Source organism: Nycticebus coucang, chromosome 8, assembly GCF_027406575.1.
Source record: "Nycticebus coucang isolate mNycCou1 chromosome 8, mNycCou1.pri, whole genome shotgun sequence".
Classification (NCBI taxonomy): domain Eukaryota; kingdom Metazoa; phylum Chordata; class Mammalia; order Primates; family Lorisidae; genus Nycticebus; species Nycticebus coucang.
Window position 1 is genome coordinate 33,455,042 of NC_069787.1, and position 13,317 is coordinate 33,468,358.

The 13,317-nt window shown below is 42.6% G+C and overlaps 1 protein-coding gene across 21 annotated transcripts in view; it reads left to right on the top strand.

The window, feature by feature from the left end:
• The window catches only part of MAGI1 (membrane associated guanylate kinase, WW and PDZ domain containing 1), a 705,209-nt gene that overhangs the window by 565,238 nt on the left and 126,654 nt on the right, over positions 1-13,317 (top strand). For all 21 annotated transcript variants that reach the window (XM_053600554.1, XM_053600555.1, XM_053600559.1 and 18 more), the window contains one exon: positions 11,701-11,904. In XM_053600554.1, the coding sequence (XP_053456529.1) occupies positions 11,701-11,904 (204 nt within the window). The remainder of the gene's footprint in view (positions 1-11,700; positions 11,905-13,317) is intronic.

The following is a 13,317-nucleotide window of genomic DNA, read 5'->3' on the forward strand; positions in this document are numbered from 1 at the left end:
GTGTTCTTCAGCCTTTGACCTTTTAGCAGGGAAATTTCCCTTGCCATATGAGATGGCTCATAGGAACTGATCAGAATATATTACATTGACTCTTATGAGCAGAGTACAAAATGGAACTTTTATTAAATGCCATGATAGGTCTAGGGCAGGAGAGATCTTTAGAAAACTAACTCTGTCTTTGTGGCCCCCACGCTCGTCCCTTGATGGTGGCTGCTGTCTCCTGGTGGACACTAATGAGCATGGAGGCTATGCTGCGGCTACCTAGGTTTGATGCTCCACCACTCTGCTATTGAGCTCTGTGCCCTCCAGCAAGTTATTTAACGCTCCATGTTTCCATTTTCCCTTTGGTAAAATGAGGGTCATCATAGTGCTTCCTCAGAGGTAGGAATAAAGGAGACAGTAACTGGAAAGGGCTTAGCGGAGTATCTGACACCTATAAACTCTCAGTCAGCCTGAGCTCTTCTATTTACACACACAACTAGTCCAAAAGCGCCACCATCCTGGGCTCCCTCCCCCTCTACTGGTCAGGAGACCAGCAGATTTGCCAGTAAAGTATCCTTATTTACTTTGGAAGTAGTGACCATCTTTTCTCCTTCCTCTGCCGGCTCCAGGAAGGAAGAGTCTACCACCACAACACAGAGCACTGTTTAAAACAAGCCACTTTAAATTTTTTAAGTGAAAGTAATAAATGCATATGATGGAATAATTCCCTTGGTAAAATACTTAGATAAAACTATCTAAGCCCAAGTTGCTTCCCCTTTGCCTGTGGGTAACCACTGTTAAAGGACCCAGCACAGGCCTTCGGGGAGTTTAGGCACAAACTGCACGTGCACATGTGTTATATACTACACTCCGTTCTTGCCCTTTGCACCTGACATATCTTGGAGATCTTTCCACATTATCTGACCCTGGATACTGTTCCACTTATTCTTATAAATGCTGAACAGTATGAACACATAGATGTATTTAGCCAGCCCCCTGTGGATGGGCATTTAGGGTCGTGCCCAACCTCATCTTCTCCCTCCCCTTTCTGGTGGTAATAATATAAACAGAGCTGCAGTGAGCATCCTTGTGCAAAATTCTTGGCTCACTGTTATAACTAGAGGGTACGTTTGTGGTAGTGCAGCTTTAAAACAAACCCTTTTATTCATATATAGTTCATTTTAGCAGATATTTATTGAGTATTTCTTTTGGGTCAAACATTGCCCTAAGGCAAAGGATGTGATGTATGGGACAGAATACCAAAGCACTGCTACCTTTGAAGGGACTTGTGCTTTTTAGTTATTTATTTTTGCTAGCATTTGTACAGTATTTACCAGTGTTTTCAACCTTTTTTATCTCACGACATACTTGAACCTATAGTTAAACTTCTGTGGAACACTTATTATGTTGATCAAAGAAAAAAAAGAACATATACTTACTGTGCTTTGAACGTCTTTTGAAAATAATTTAATTAATGATCTTTAAAAATTTTCATGGCACATCTAAGATCTTTTCCTGGCACACCAGTGTGCTGCGGCATACCGGTTGAAAATCACAGGCATATACTATGTGCTGGGCGCCCTTCAGAGTGAAATCTTTCTAACAAGCCTGTCAGGTGGGTACTATTTATTATGTTCATTTTACAGAAGAGAAGTCTGAGGCCCAGAGATGCCAATGTTGAGTGTGCCTGGTGAAGCAGAGATAGAGCTGGGTTTCCATCCAAGTCCTTGGGTTCTAGGGTCTGCAGCCTCTCAGTCTTGTGAGGCAAATTAAATATAAACAATTTTAAGACAATGTTGAGTGTTTGGAGAGAGAAAGCCTAGAGCAAGGATGTAGCATCTGCCCTGATGTCGGGGAGCCCCTCCCTAGAAGAGGTGAAGCTGATGGAAGGGTTATGTCAGGTCAGTGAGGCTTGAAGTAGGCAGCAAGGACCACAGGCCTGCATCCAGAGGACGGGAGCGTGACGAACCGGGAGAGGACCACAGGCCTGCATCCAGAGGATGGGAGCGTGACGAACCGGGAGAGGACCACAGGCCTGCATCCAGAGGACGGGAGCGTGACAAACCGGGAGAGGACCACAGGCCTGCATCCAGAGGATGTGAGTGTGACGAACCGGGAGAGGACCACAGGCCTGCATCCAGAGGACGGGAGTGTGACGAACCGGGAGAGGACCACAGGCCTGCATCCAGAGGATGTGAGTGTGATGAACCGGGAGAGGACCACAGGCCTGCATCCAGAGGACGGGAGTGTGACGAACCGGGAGAGGACCACAGGCCTGCATCCAGAGGATGGGAGTGTGACGAACCGGGAGAGGACCACAGGCCTGCATCCAGAGGACGGGAGTGTGACGAACCCGGAGAGGACCACAGGCCTGCATCCAGAGGATGTGAGTGTGACGAACCGGGAGAGGACCACAGGCCTGCATCCAGAGGACGGGAGTGTGACGAACCGGGAGAGGACCACAGGCCTGCATCCAGAGGATGGGAGTGTGACGAACCGGGAGAGGACCACAGGCCTGCATCCAGAGGACGGGAGTGTGACGAACCGGGAGAGGACCACAGGCCTGCATCCAGAGGATGGGAGGGTGACAAACCAGGAGCCGGTTAGAGTGATGGCTGCCAGGAAGGGAGGGGAAGCATCCACACCCTGCTTCCTTCAGAACCACTGCTGTCCAGGCAGGACTTTCTTCAGTGCTTGAAATGTCCAGTACTCTTAGGTATCCAGTGTAGTAGCCCCTAGTCACGGCTAGCTCTTGTGATTGAGAAACTGAATTTTAAATGTATTTTCATTTAATATACACCCATTTAATTTTAAGTAGGTGTATATGCTGGAGGCAGCCCTTCTGTAGTTCTAGAATAAAAGCTGCTGAAAGAAAGGGTGAGGGCCTTCTCAACAAGATCTTCTGTCTTCTCACGAGCAGACTTTACAAAGGTAAGTGTATCCTAACAGTTAAGCTCCTTTTTAAAAAAAGTCATCACTTTGAATCCTCCCAGAGAGGATGTTAGAAGAGTGGTGACCTTCTTCTGTGGATACATTCTGGGACACACGAGATGGCAGAGAAGTAGAGAGAACCAACAAAGCCTCAAGGTCCATTGACCTTAACAGTTTTCTTTCAGGCCCAGTATTTGTTTGAGGCTTAGATTGGCAGGGTTGTGGGATTTTAGAGCTGGAAATACAGTAAGTTTCTTGTCTTCAGATGACAGAACTGAGATCTAGAGAGAGATTGGTCTAAATCACTACAGAGAATTGGGGATGACACCTGGTCAAAGCCCAGTATGTGTTACAGCCACATGTGGGTTGGTATTTTTTTCCCTACTGCCTGAAAACTGGTGCTTCTTTTAGAGCCTCAGTTCCTCCCTTGTACTTTCCTTCATTTATTCACTAAAGATAACATGCAGAACAAAAGCAGATATGGTCATTGTTTTAAAGGGTCTTACTATCTAGTGGGCAAGATACGTTATAATAATCAGAGAAATATACAACAGTAAGTGTGTGAAAGTGTTTAAAGGAGATGCTAGCATTGGGAGATTCGGTGTCTGTGGAACTGGGAAAAGCAGTCCCTGTAGAAACAGTAATTGAAGTGAGATCTGATGGATGAGTCAGAGTTGGGTTGCTAGATTTAGCAAATACAAACACAGAACACTCTGTGTTGCATTTTACCTGGCAGCCCCAGTTGGAGCTAAATTGAATGCATTGGTTGTGCTTGCTGGTGAAGAGTCAACTAAATCCAGAAATATTTATGTGATTAAAAAGCTAGATTTGGGACAACACCTGTAGCTCCATGGGTAGAGTGCCGGCCACATACACCCAGGCTGGCGAGTTCGAACCTGACCTGGGCCTGCTAAACAACAATGACACCTGCCACCAAAAAATAGCCAGGCATTGTGGTGGGTGCCTATAGTCCCAGCTACTTGGAGGCTGAGACAAGAGAATTACATAAGTGCAAGAGTTTGAGATTGCTGTGAGCTGTGATGCCATAGCATTCTACCAAGGGTGACAACTTGAGACTCTGTCTCAAAAAAAAAGCTGGTTTTGGGGCTCAGCGCCTGTGACTCAGTGGTTAGAGCACTGGCCACATACACCAGGGCTGGCAGGTTGGAACCCAACCCAGGCTTGCCAAACAATAATGACAACACAAAAATAGCTGGGCGTTGTGGTGGGCGCCTGTAGTCCCAGCTACTTGGGAGGCTGAGGCAAGAGAATCACATGAGCCAAGAGTTTGAGGTTGCTGTGAGCTGTGACGCCATAGCACTCTACCCAGGGCGACATAGTGAGACTCTGTCTCAAAAAAAAAAAAAAAAGGCCAGATTTGGTAATGTATTGTTATTGTGAGAGAGAGGTAGAATGGAAAGGTGGTGATAATCCTAGGATGACTCCTGGTTTTTGTCTTCCATAACTGGATAGGTAGTGGTACAATTTGCTAAAATAAGAAGCACTGTAATGGAGCCAGCTTTGGGTGTAGTGGGACTGGAGTTTTGTTATGAAACTTTCCACCTCTACCAGCTATAATACTGATAGCTGCATGCACCCCCACAGGGTAGAGCCCCTCCTGGCTGCAGAAGGAACCTGACTATCATCCCTCTCAAGGGATAGAAGTTTTTAGTAGAGTTTGTCATTGATCTCTACTTTGCAATTTGAACCAATTCCTCATTCTGTCACAGAATTGCCATCAAAGCAAGACAAAGATGCCAAGAATGGACCTGTCTTTCCTCCCCGGACCAGCTTCCTAACTGTGGCACTGAGCTAATTTATTTGATATGATGCTTAAAATAAATCGGCTGAACTGTCTCCCCTCTGCCTTGCTTTCCTTTTTTGTGTGTGTTGACATTTTCGCTCTGTAAGACAGGTTGCTGCCTCAGCTAGCCCTTGGGACTTCTCTAGAAGAGAGTTTACAAGGGATGAACTATTCAGTGGGGGTGGCTCCAAACATGCCTATTTTACAAATGCCTCTGGGTAGAAGAGGCTAATTATACGCTGCGAGCATGGAAAACGTTTCCTTTAGCACAGAAGTGCAGTGCCAGGGTGACATTTCAAATTGGAGTTATGGGTTGCATATTTCTGCATGTTAATTAGGAAGGGGATGTCAGTATTCAGTAATGTTATTGTTTTGCTTCCTGGAAGGTCTGCAGAAAAGCAGCTGCCATTGGTATATTTTTTGGGATGGAGAGACAAAACAGGTATGAAGAGAATTCTTGTTTGTTGTTGAAGAAAACGAGACTGTCTGGAGTCCTTGTTCTTTGGCAGGCCCTGGAAACAGTTTGCTGTGATAAGCTGTGTTGGCCAACTCTGCCATGAGTGTTCTCTGCTGGTAATGTAAGTGACCAAGTGAAATCTGTGCTGCAATTGGCAGTCCCTTTGCTTATGAAGGTGGGGAATCTGGGGCCAGGGAAGTTTTGTTTAATTTCCTGTTCAGAGATCCCCAAAGATTCCTGGAGTTAAGGGTATAAATGTTGGAAACAGACAATCTGTCTCTGAAAGCCAGCCATCATTTATGAATGGTATCGATCTCAGTTTCTTCACCCCCAAATGGACATATTGATGCTTTTTTTTCTGTAAGATTAGAATAAATGGATAGGTGGTGGGATTTAATAGGTGAACAACAAAGGTAATTTTTAAAATATTGTTCTTTGGACATATGTTTTGATAGTACATTCTTGTATGTGTTAAGGCTTTTAGATGTCCACAGTAACAGTCATGATTGCAGACTACTGGGGTTTATTATGTGCTAGCACTGTGCCAGGCACAGAAGTACTTCATATACATTATCTAATTTGATCTTGACAAAAACCCCAGTAGGTAGGTACTGTTTTTATCTTCCTTTTATACCGTGGAAACCAAGGCTAAAAAGATAGAGGTCCTTCGCCTTGCTCAGATCATTAAATTATTAACTTACATTGTCTTCTTTGGTCCTGTGGTTGAAGCCACATGGCACTGGCAAGGACAAACTTCTCATGATAGGACATTGCCTTGTTGTCTTTCTGTACATGTCGTCATATTTTTGTAGGGTTGGGTAGGTGAGAAAAGAAAGAGTAAAGAGAAAGTGCTGGCAGTTTTATGAATGATGCCATCACGTATTGAGCTAGTAAGTGACAAAGTGAAATGATGCAGATCTGTGGTGATGCGGATGTAATTGATGGACTGGAAAGAAGCTGCCATGAGTCATGTTATTAAAAACTGGATCCACAACACAGGTATTTAGGAGGACCTCAGGCTGGAATCCCTGTGCACTGTCTCCACTTGTTCTGCAATGAATCATGGGATGTGATGATATGTGCCTGGCACTGTGGAGGCCTTGGGACACAGTGGCGCACAAAGCCAGATATGGCCCTGCCCTAATGGGGCAGGTGTAGAGGTGAAGACAGATACTTATTAATTACACAGCCTGATAAATACTGCAGAGGACAGGTACATGGTTCCTTGAGTACATAAAATAGCTGATAAGGACAGCTGTGTCCCTGGGGCTGAGATGGCAGTACCAGGACGAGAAGCTGAGGAAGAGTAGGTGCAAGAGCTGTGAGATGAGGCGGGGCCACCGTTTGCATGTGGGTGCTGAAAGAAGCCCGCTGAGATCAAAGCAGAAAGAAGAAGGCAAAGCCAACTGGAACAGGTGCTCGGTGTGTAAACAAGGATCAGATGCTTCAGGGCCTCAAAAGCCTGTGCTTTCAGGTTCTATGTGCACATCTGTACTTCACACTTAAAGAGAGTAAGGTTTTTATGCTCCTTCAAAAAAAACAAGGCAATTTTTGTCCCCCTGAGGGTGATACAGGCAGTGCACGTCACTGTCATGCTGTCACCTGCCTGTTCTACAGGAAGCAGACGGACGAATCTCTCTCTCCCATTTGCCCTAGTCTGACCATGTGGCCCTTAGACAGGTGTTACTACTTTTCTGGGCCTCCGTTTCCTCATCTACAAAAGAGGAAGAATTTTCTCTGTCCAGTGTATACATTTGCTATGCAAAGGGTGACTCATGGACCATCAGCATCACCTGAAAACTTGTCAGAAATTCAGAATCTCAGGCCCACCTGACCTACTGAATCAGAGGCCGTGTGTTATGTAATTTAACTGTTTGCCCATCGAAGTTTTAGAAAACTGATGTATATCAAGTAGAATGTTTGTGAAGATTATGTTTCAGTTTCATTTTTACATTTCCCCCCCAGTACCTGGCATAGTACCTGGCATTAAAAATAATTCTGTTAAGGAAATGAATGGCCGAATACTAAATTCGTACAAGTTGAGAGGCCGTGTAGATTTGATTCATTCTGGCTTAAAATCAAGGGTTACAGTCCTCCTTAAATGTTTTATAAAGCTCTAAAAATTGATTTGCAGTCCCCATTAATTTTTAAATGTGTGTCAGAAAATATTTTCTTTGGCTTTGTCATGGCCAGAGACTGTGCCTGTTAATTAAGACCAGCAGTAGCTTCCTCTGAAGTCCTTTTTGCCCTCCGCTTCCCTCCCTGGCCGCCATCCCTGTTGAGTTTTGTTGTAGAACCAGTTCTGAAAATAGCAGGAGAGAGGAACACGTTCCCACTGGGAGGGAGCCCGGCCATCCCAGGAAGCTCCCGTCGGTAATGCAGAGCCTGTGGGGCAGGCGGGCTGGTGGCTCCTAGACGCTCTGCTGCCTGCCACGTGATAACCCCAATTAATTTTTTAACCATTTGTAATTCTTTAAAGGATTTTTATTTAGTACCGTTAAATGACCCACATAATCTTCACCTGGAGTCTCTCCTGCGTGGTGCAAAGTCTCTCCTTACCCTCTGTAAGGTTTGTGTTTATGTCGTGGCTAGAATTTTCTTGATTAGGAACAGAGTGGACACTGTTGGTAAGGTGGAAAGTTTTCTGGAAGGATGGGGTTATGAATTCAAATGTCCCAGGAGCCAAGCAGGTTGGGTAAGAGAGTGAATAGGCAAGGTAAAGGCAGTGGGGATCAGCAGTAGCTGTGGCAAACTGTTGCTGTGTAGTAAAGACAGTTCACCGCATGATATCCCATTGGCCAAAAGCTCAGGGCCCCAGGTAGATGTGCAGATTCCCCAAAAATCAACTCCCTCAAAGAGTATTCTGTGGATTCTATTTATTTATTTATTTACTGAGACAGTGTCTCACTTTGTCACCCTTGTAGAGTGCTGTGGCATCATAGCTCACAGTAACCTCAAACTCTTCAGCTCAAGTGATTCTTTTGCCTTCGCCTCCCAAGTAACTGGGATAACAGGGACCTGCCACAAAGACTTGCTTATTTTATTTATTTATTTTTTTTTTAAGAGAAGGAGTCTGGCTCTTGTCAGGCTGATCTCCAACTCCTGAGCTCAAGAGATCCTCATGACTCAGCCTCTCAGAGTGCTAAGATCAGAGGCATGAGCCACTGTGCCCAGCCCATCTGTGAATTCTTGAGGAGTGTTTGAAGTTTTGGATTTCGTCACCTCCTTATTCATGGCCTCTGAATCCCTGTGTCAGCCTTTGTACTGCAGAAGTCTTAGGGCACTCACTGCTCTCCACTGGGTCCAAAGTGTTTGTCTGGCAAAGCCTGAGGCAGAACCAAGAATAGAAGCAAAAATTTCTCTGCAGAGAATTGACTCTGAGTATGTGCCTGTGACCTGGGCTTAGACACATTCTTGTTTATCAACATTGCCCGTAGATGGAGTCCCAGGAACCAAACCTTGCAAGTTTGGCACTGACATTGAGAATCCAGATTTAATTGGAAACATTCCATTTTTAAATGTTGTTCAAAAAGTCAAAATATTGTAAAGCAATTTATAACAACAACAACAACAAAACACCAAAAAAAAAATCTCACCTGAAAACATCTATCAAGGGAATGTTTGGACCCTCTGCAATTAGACACAAGCTTCTCTGTAAAGACTATAGGTTACAGTATGGGAAATAAGAAATACTGGAGAGATTTCTATAATAACACCACCTTATGTTCATAACACCGTATAGTTTACAGAGTGCCTTCAAAAAAACTGCATTACTTAATCATCACAGTAATCCAGTGAGATGGCTGTAGCTGATACTGCATAGCATTCCCACTTCACAGAGAAAGTCCTAGTGTTGACGAGACTTGGTTATTGGGTTGTTGCTTATGAGAGTAAATGGATAGTGCTCAGTTATCATGTGCCAGACACTTCAGATACATTCTCTCATTAATCCTCAAAACAAGGCTGTCGAGCTTCATTTTAAGCATTAGAAACACACAATGTTGACATTAAGTTATGTGTACCCAGCCTCACTAATGGCAAACTTCGGGGTGGGCCAAAGATTTAAATAGACCATCTCATTTTATTTTCATAACAGGTATTATAGGTATAAACTAGGTTCTCTTAGAATCCCAATTAGAAAATTCAGAAAATAGTCAAATGACTTGCCCAGGGTCACACAGCTAGTTAGTGGTGAGGTTTGAAGGAGTGGGCTGTCTCATCTAAGCTTTTATGATGTGCTAAGGATCCTCAGTGCTCCTAATGCCTGTTCGTTAGATTAAACCAAACAAAATTCCTTGTGTTTGACAGTCTGTTTTTTTTTTTTCTCACTGTGGAGATTATTTTAAAAATAGTTAATCATCTTACTTTCCTGAAGTTAACCGAATGGTCCTCAGTTCACTAGTTACACCTTCTATGAAGGCATGGGACATCCTTTGATGGGAAGTGCTGTAGGAATGCCGATGAAGTGTGTGTTTTTGTTCACACATGTGCTAATTCTTTGCTTAAGTGTATACTCCTTATACATAAGAGTAAGAAACCTGAAGTTTTTTGAAGAAATTGGTAGATCATCTTCTGTGAAAAAACTTTAACCGTTGAGTCGAGTTTAAGTCATCAGAATGTGCTCATCAGATTTCTACCTGGGACTCTTCAAATTTCAACATGGTGCCCTTTAATCTGCTGTGTGTTTTTTTTCCTTCTTATTTTTTTATTTTGTTTTGTTTTGTTTTTTGTTTCTCGAGACAGAGTCTCATTACATCGCCCTCAGTAGAGTACAATGGCGTCACAGCTTACAGCAAGTTCAAACTCTTGGGCTTAAGTGATTTTCTTGCCTCAGCCTCCTCCCGAGTAGCTACACGCACCCGCCACAATGTCTGGCTATTTTTCTGTTGCAGTTGTCATTGTTGCCTAGCTGGCCCAGGCTGGATTCGAACCCGCCAGCCTCGATGTATGTGGCTATAACAACTGTGCTATGGGTGCCAAGTCTGCTGTGTGTTTTTTAAAATTTGTATGTTCAGCATTGCCTTATTGATGTGCACTGTTATTACACCCCTGTCAAAGACAGTGAATGTGTATATTCATAAATTTGATGATTAAAAACAAGTGTTTTAAATAAGAAATATATTAAACCCTCTTCTCTTAAAAAAGAAATCTTAATTATAAGGATAATACTTAAAGCAAATTCTTTACCATCTGTATGTCTCATGAAGACCAACATATTGGTCTCTGCATTTTTTTTTTTTTTTTGGTGCTTCTATAATAAAATGTGTGTGTTATGTAACTATGTACTGTGGGTAACCAGTGGGTTTGCCTTCTTGCAAAGAAACAGTGCATAAGGATTTATCATCATTTACAGATTCTGCTTTACTAAGCACAGAATTACAAATATTGGTTAGGATTTATTGTTGGACTCCACATCACTCTGTGTCATCCTGCCCCTACTCTAAAAGATGTAAAATGGCAAATGGATCAATAGCATCCTAAAGTTGATGTCTTTTATGGTATGATCACTGAAGATTATTGATATAAACTGTTTTTTAAACTTTGATCATTCATAAACCACCTTTATCATGTTCATGTCAGAACATTATTATTTGTTTTCTTTAATACAACTTTTTTTTTAAAAAGGCTTTTCAAAAGGAAACTTACCACTACCATTGCTATTATTTATTCAGTTGACTAACTTATTATATAAAGCTGCCTTTTAAAACTTTTAAGTTAAAAATAAGCCCATTTTTTAAAATATAGCCTTTTTTTAAAAGGCAAACTTGATACTGCTATCATAATTTACTAGTGAGATTTCTCTGTTGCAAATTAATAATATATATACGTATTAAGATTTAAAAATTAAAATGCAAAAATCCATGAGTGTGCCACTCAGAATCACATAGCACACTGTAAATCAAACTTTGGGGAAAAGTGGCTGAAAGTGAAGATAGGTCACAACGAGGAGGTGCTGCCGTTGGCACAGGGTTTTCTGTTGAAACTTGGCGAGGGTTTGTTCCTGCCCCCCCTGACCCTAAGAGTTAAGCCTGCCATTCAGTTGAAGAGGCGCCACGTGGTGTTCACTGGCCACCCTTTCAAATATTGTCCTGCTTTCCTCTGAAGAGTCTCCTTACTAAGTGAAGGTGACCTCAACTTTTTAGGGCTTTAAGGAGGCTGGCAGTAATGAATTTTTTACTTTCTCACTGGAAATTGGATTCAGCACTATGCTGGTGCATATATGTAAAAAGATGACCGATTGATATTCAAATGTAATGAGGAAAGAGGTTTACTATTTGGCACAGCCTACTTTGTTTTGAGCCTTGTAGGTTCTTAACACCAAAGCAAGAAAGCTTTCCTCTTCCTTTCTGAAATAAGGGTACATCCTTTTCTAACCCATTCCAGAAATGAAAATACAGTTTGTTCTGATTTTCCACTTCGGTTTTTTTTTTTCTTTAAATGTACCTAGAGATTTGGATGTAAAGTCTTGAGAAAAAAAACAAAGTATTCCTTTTGAAACATGCAAATGTGTTTCTTCATCACCTAGGAAACTATTATGGGACACCCAAACCTCCTAGCCAGCCAGCCAGTGGAAAAGTGATCACAACGAATGCCTTGCAAAGCCTTCAGTCTGGCTCCAAGCAGTCGACACCGAAGCGAACCAAGTCCTACAATGATATGCAAAATGCTGGCATAGTCCACGCGGAGAATGAGGAGGAGGATGTTCCTGAAATGAACAGTAGCTTTACAGGTAAAGGCCACACGTGTTCCCCTCTAGGGAGGCGGGGAAAGGGGGGTAAGGGGGGCTTTGCAAGGACTTTTGGGAAGGATGCTGTTCTCAAGAGGAATTCAGTAGGTCACCAGAATTCAAACGTGGGCCACACAGTGCTTGAGGAAGAGGTGGTCCTTTTTGGGGTCTTCTTTTCATACTCCTTCACCGGAATATTTTAACTTCAGTTAAATATCTTAGAGGAGCTGGAGGTAAATGTGTGGAGAAAAGAGAAATAATCACCATAGTTTATTAGTCTTCAAAATGACATATATAAAAAGTTTGTGTTTTGTTCGTGGATTTTTTTTTTTTTTTGGACTTGCAACATCTCCATCATTATTTATAGCTCATTGCTATGAAGCAAAAAAATGAAAATGTGTTTTATTTAATTTCAATTGCTGCTGTGTGGGAAGTTAGCAACATCCTTTTATCTCATACAGAGATGCAGTGAAAGTCTCTGTGTGTCCACTTGACTAACTTCTGTGTATTTTACTATCTGCCCTAAAAGGAGAAAAGACGGAAAAACTGAATTCTAAGATTATTTTATAGTACATATGTATTCCACATTATGTAGCATATGTTACAGATTACATTGTATATTTATATCTGTATTCAGGAGTATCTACCCCCAACCTCCGATGTGCTGTATTTTATGAAGGAGTTTTTTTCTTTTTTAAGACAGTATCACTCCTGTCACCTTGGGTAGAGTGCCATGGCACCATAGCTCACAGCAACCTCAAACTCCTGGGCTTGAGCAAACCTCTTGCCTCAGCTTCTCAAGTAGCTTGGAGTATAGGTGCCTGCCACAATGCCCGGCTTGTTTTTCTATTTTTAGTAGAGGCTAGTTTTTCTGTTTTTAGTAGAGATGGGGTCTTGCTCTTGCTCAGGCTGCTCTTGAGCTCAAGCAGTCCACCCATCTCGGCTTCCTAGAGTCCTAGGATTATAGGTTATGAGTTACTGCACCTAGCCTATGAGGGAGTTTTCAAGGGCAAGTCCTCTGAGCAAGGCCACATAGGTTGGGAATCATAATTTCAGGGGACAGCATTCACAGATTCTATAATGCATGCTCCTTGGGTTAGAGCAGTGATCAAGAACTCTCAAAAATGTTGTTCCCTGTATAAGGTTGTGACCTTATGTATTAACTCAAAATGTGACAACTGAATAAGATGTAACTTCGGTCTATAAGGTTGTGACTTAGAACAATATCTTGTTTCTTCTATTTTTCTGTACTTAAATATTTTCGTTGATATTTTAGAGTGATAGCTATGAACAGGTTATCTGTTTTCAGCATCCTCTCTCACATCACCATACGCTGGTCATTACTTGATTAGAGTCAGTCCCAATGAAGAGAGAGATTAATGCACTCTGTATTTTCCCCCTGTGCTATTAAGTCTG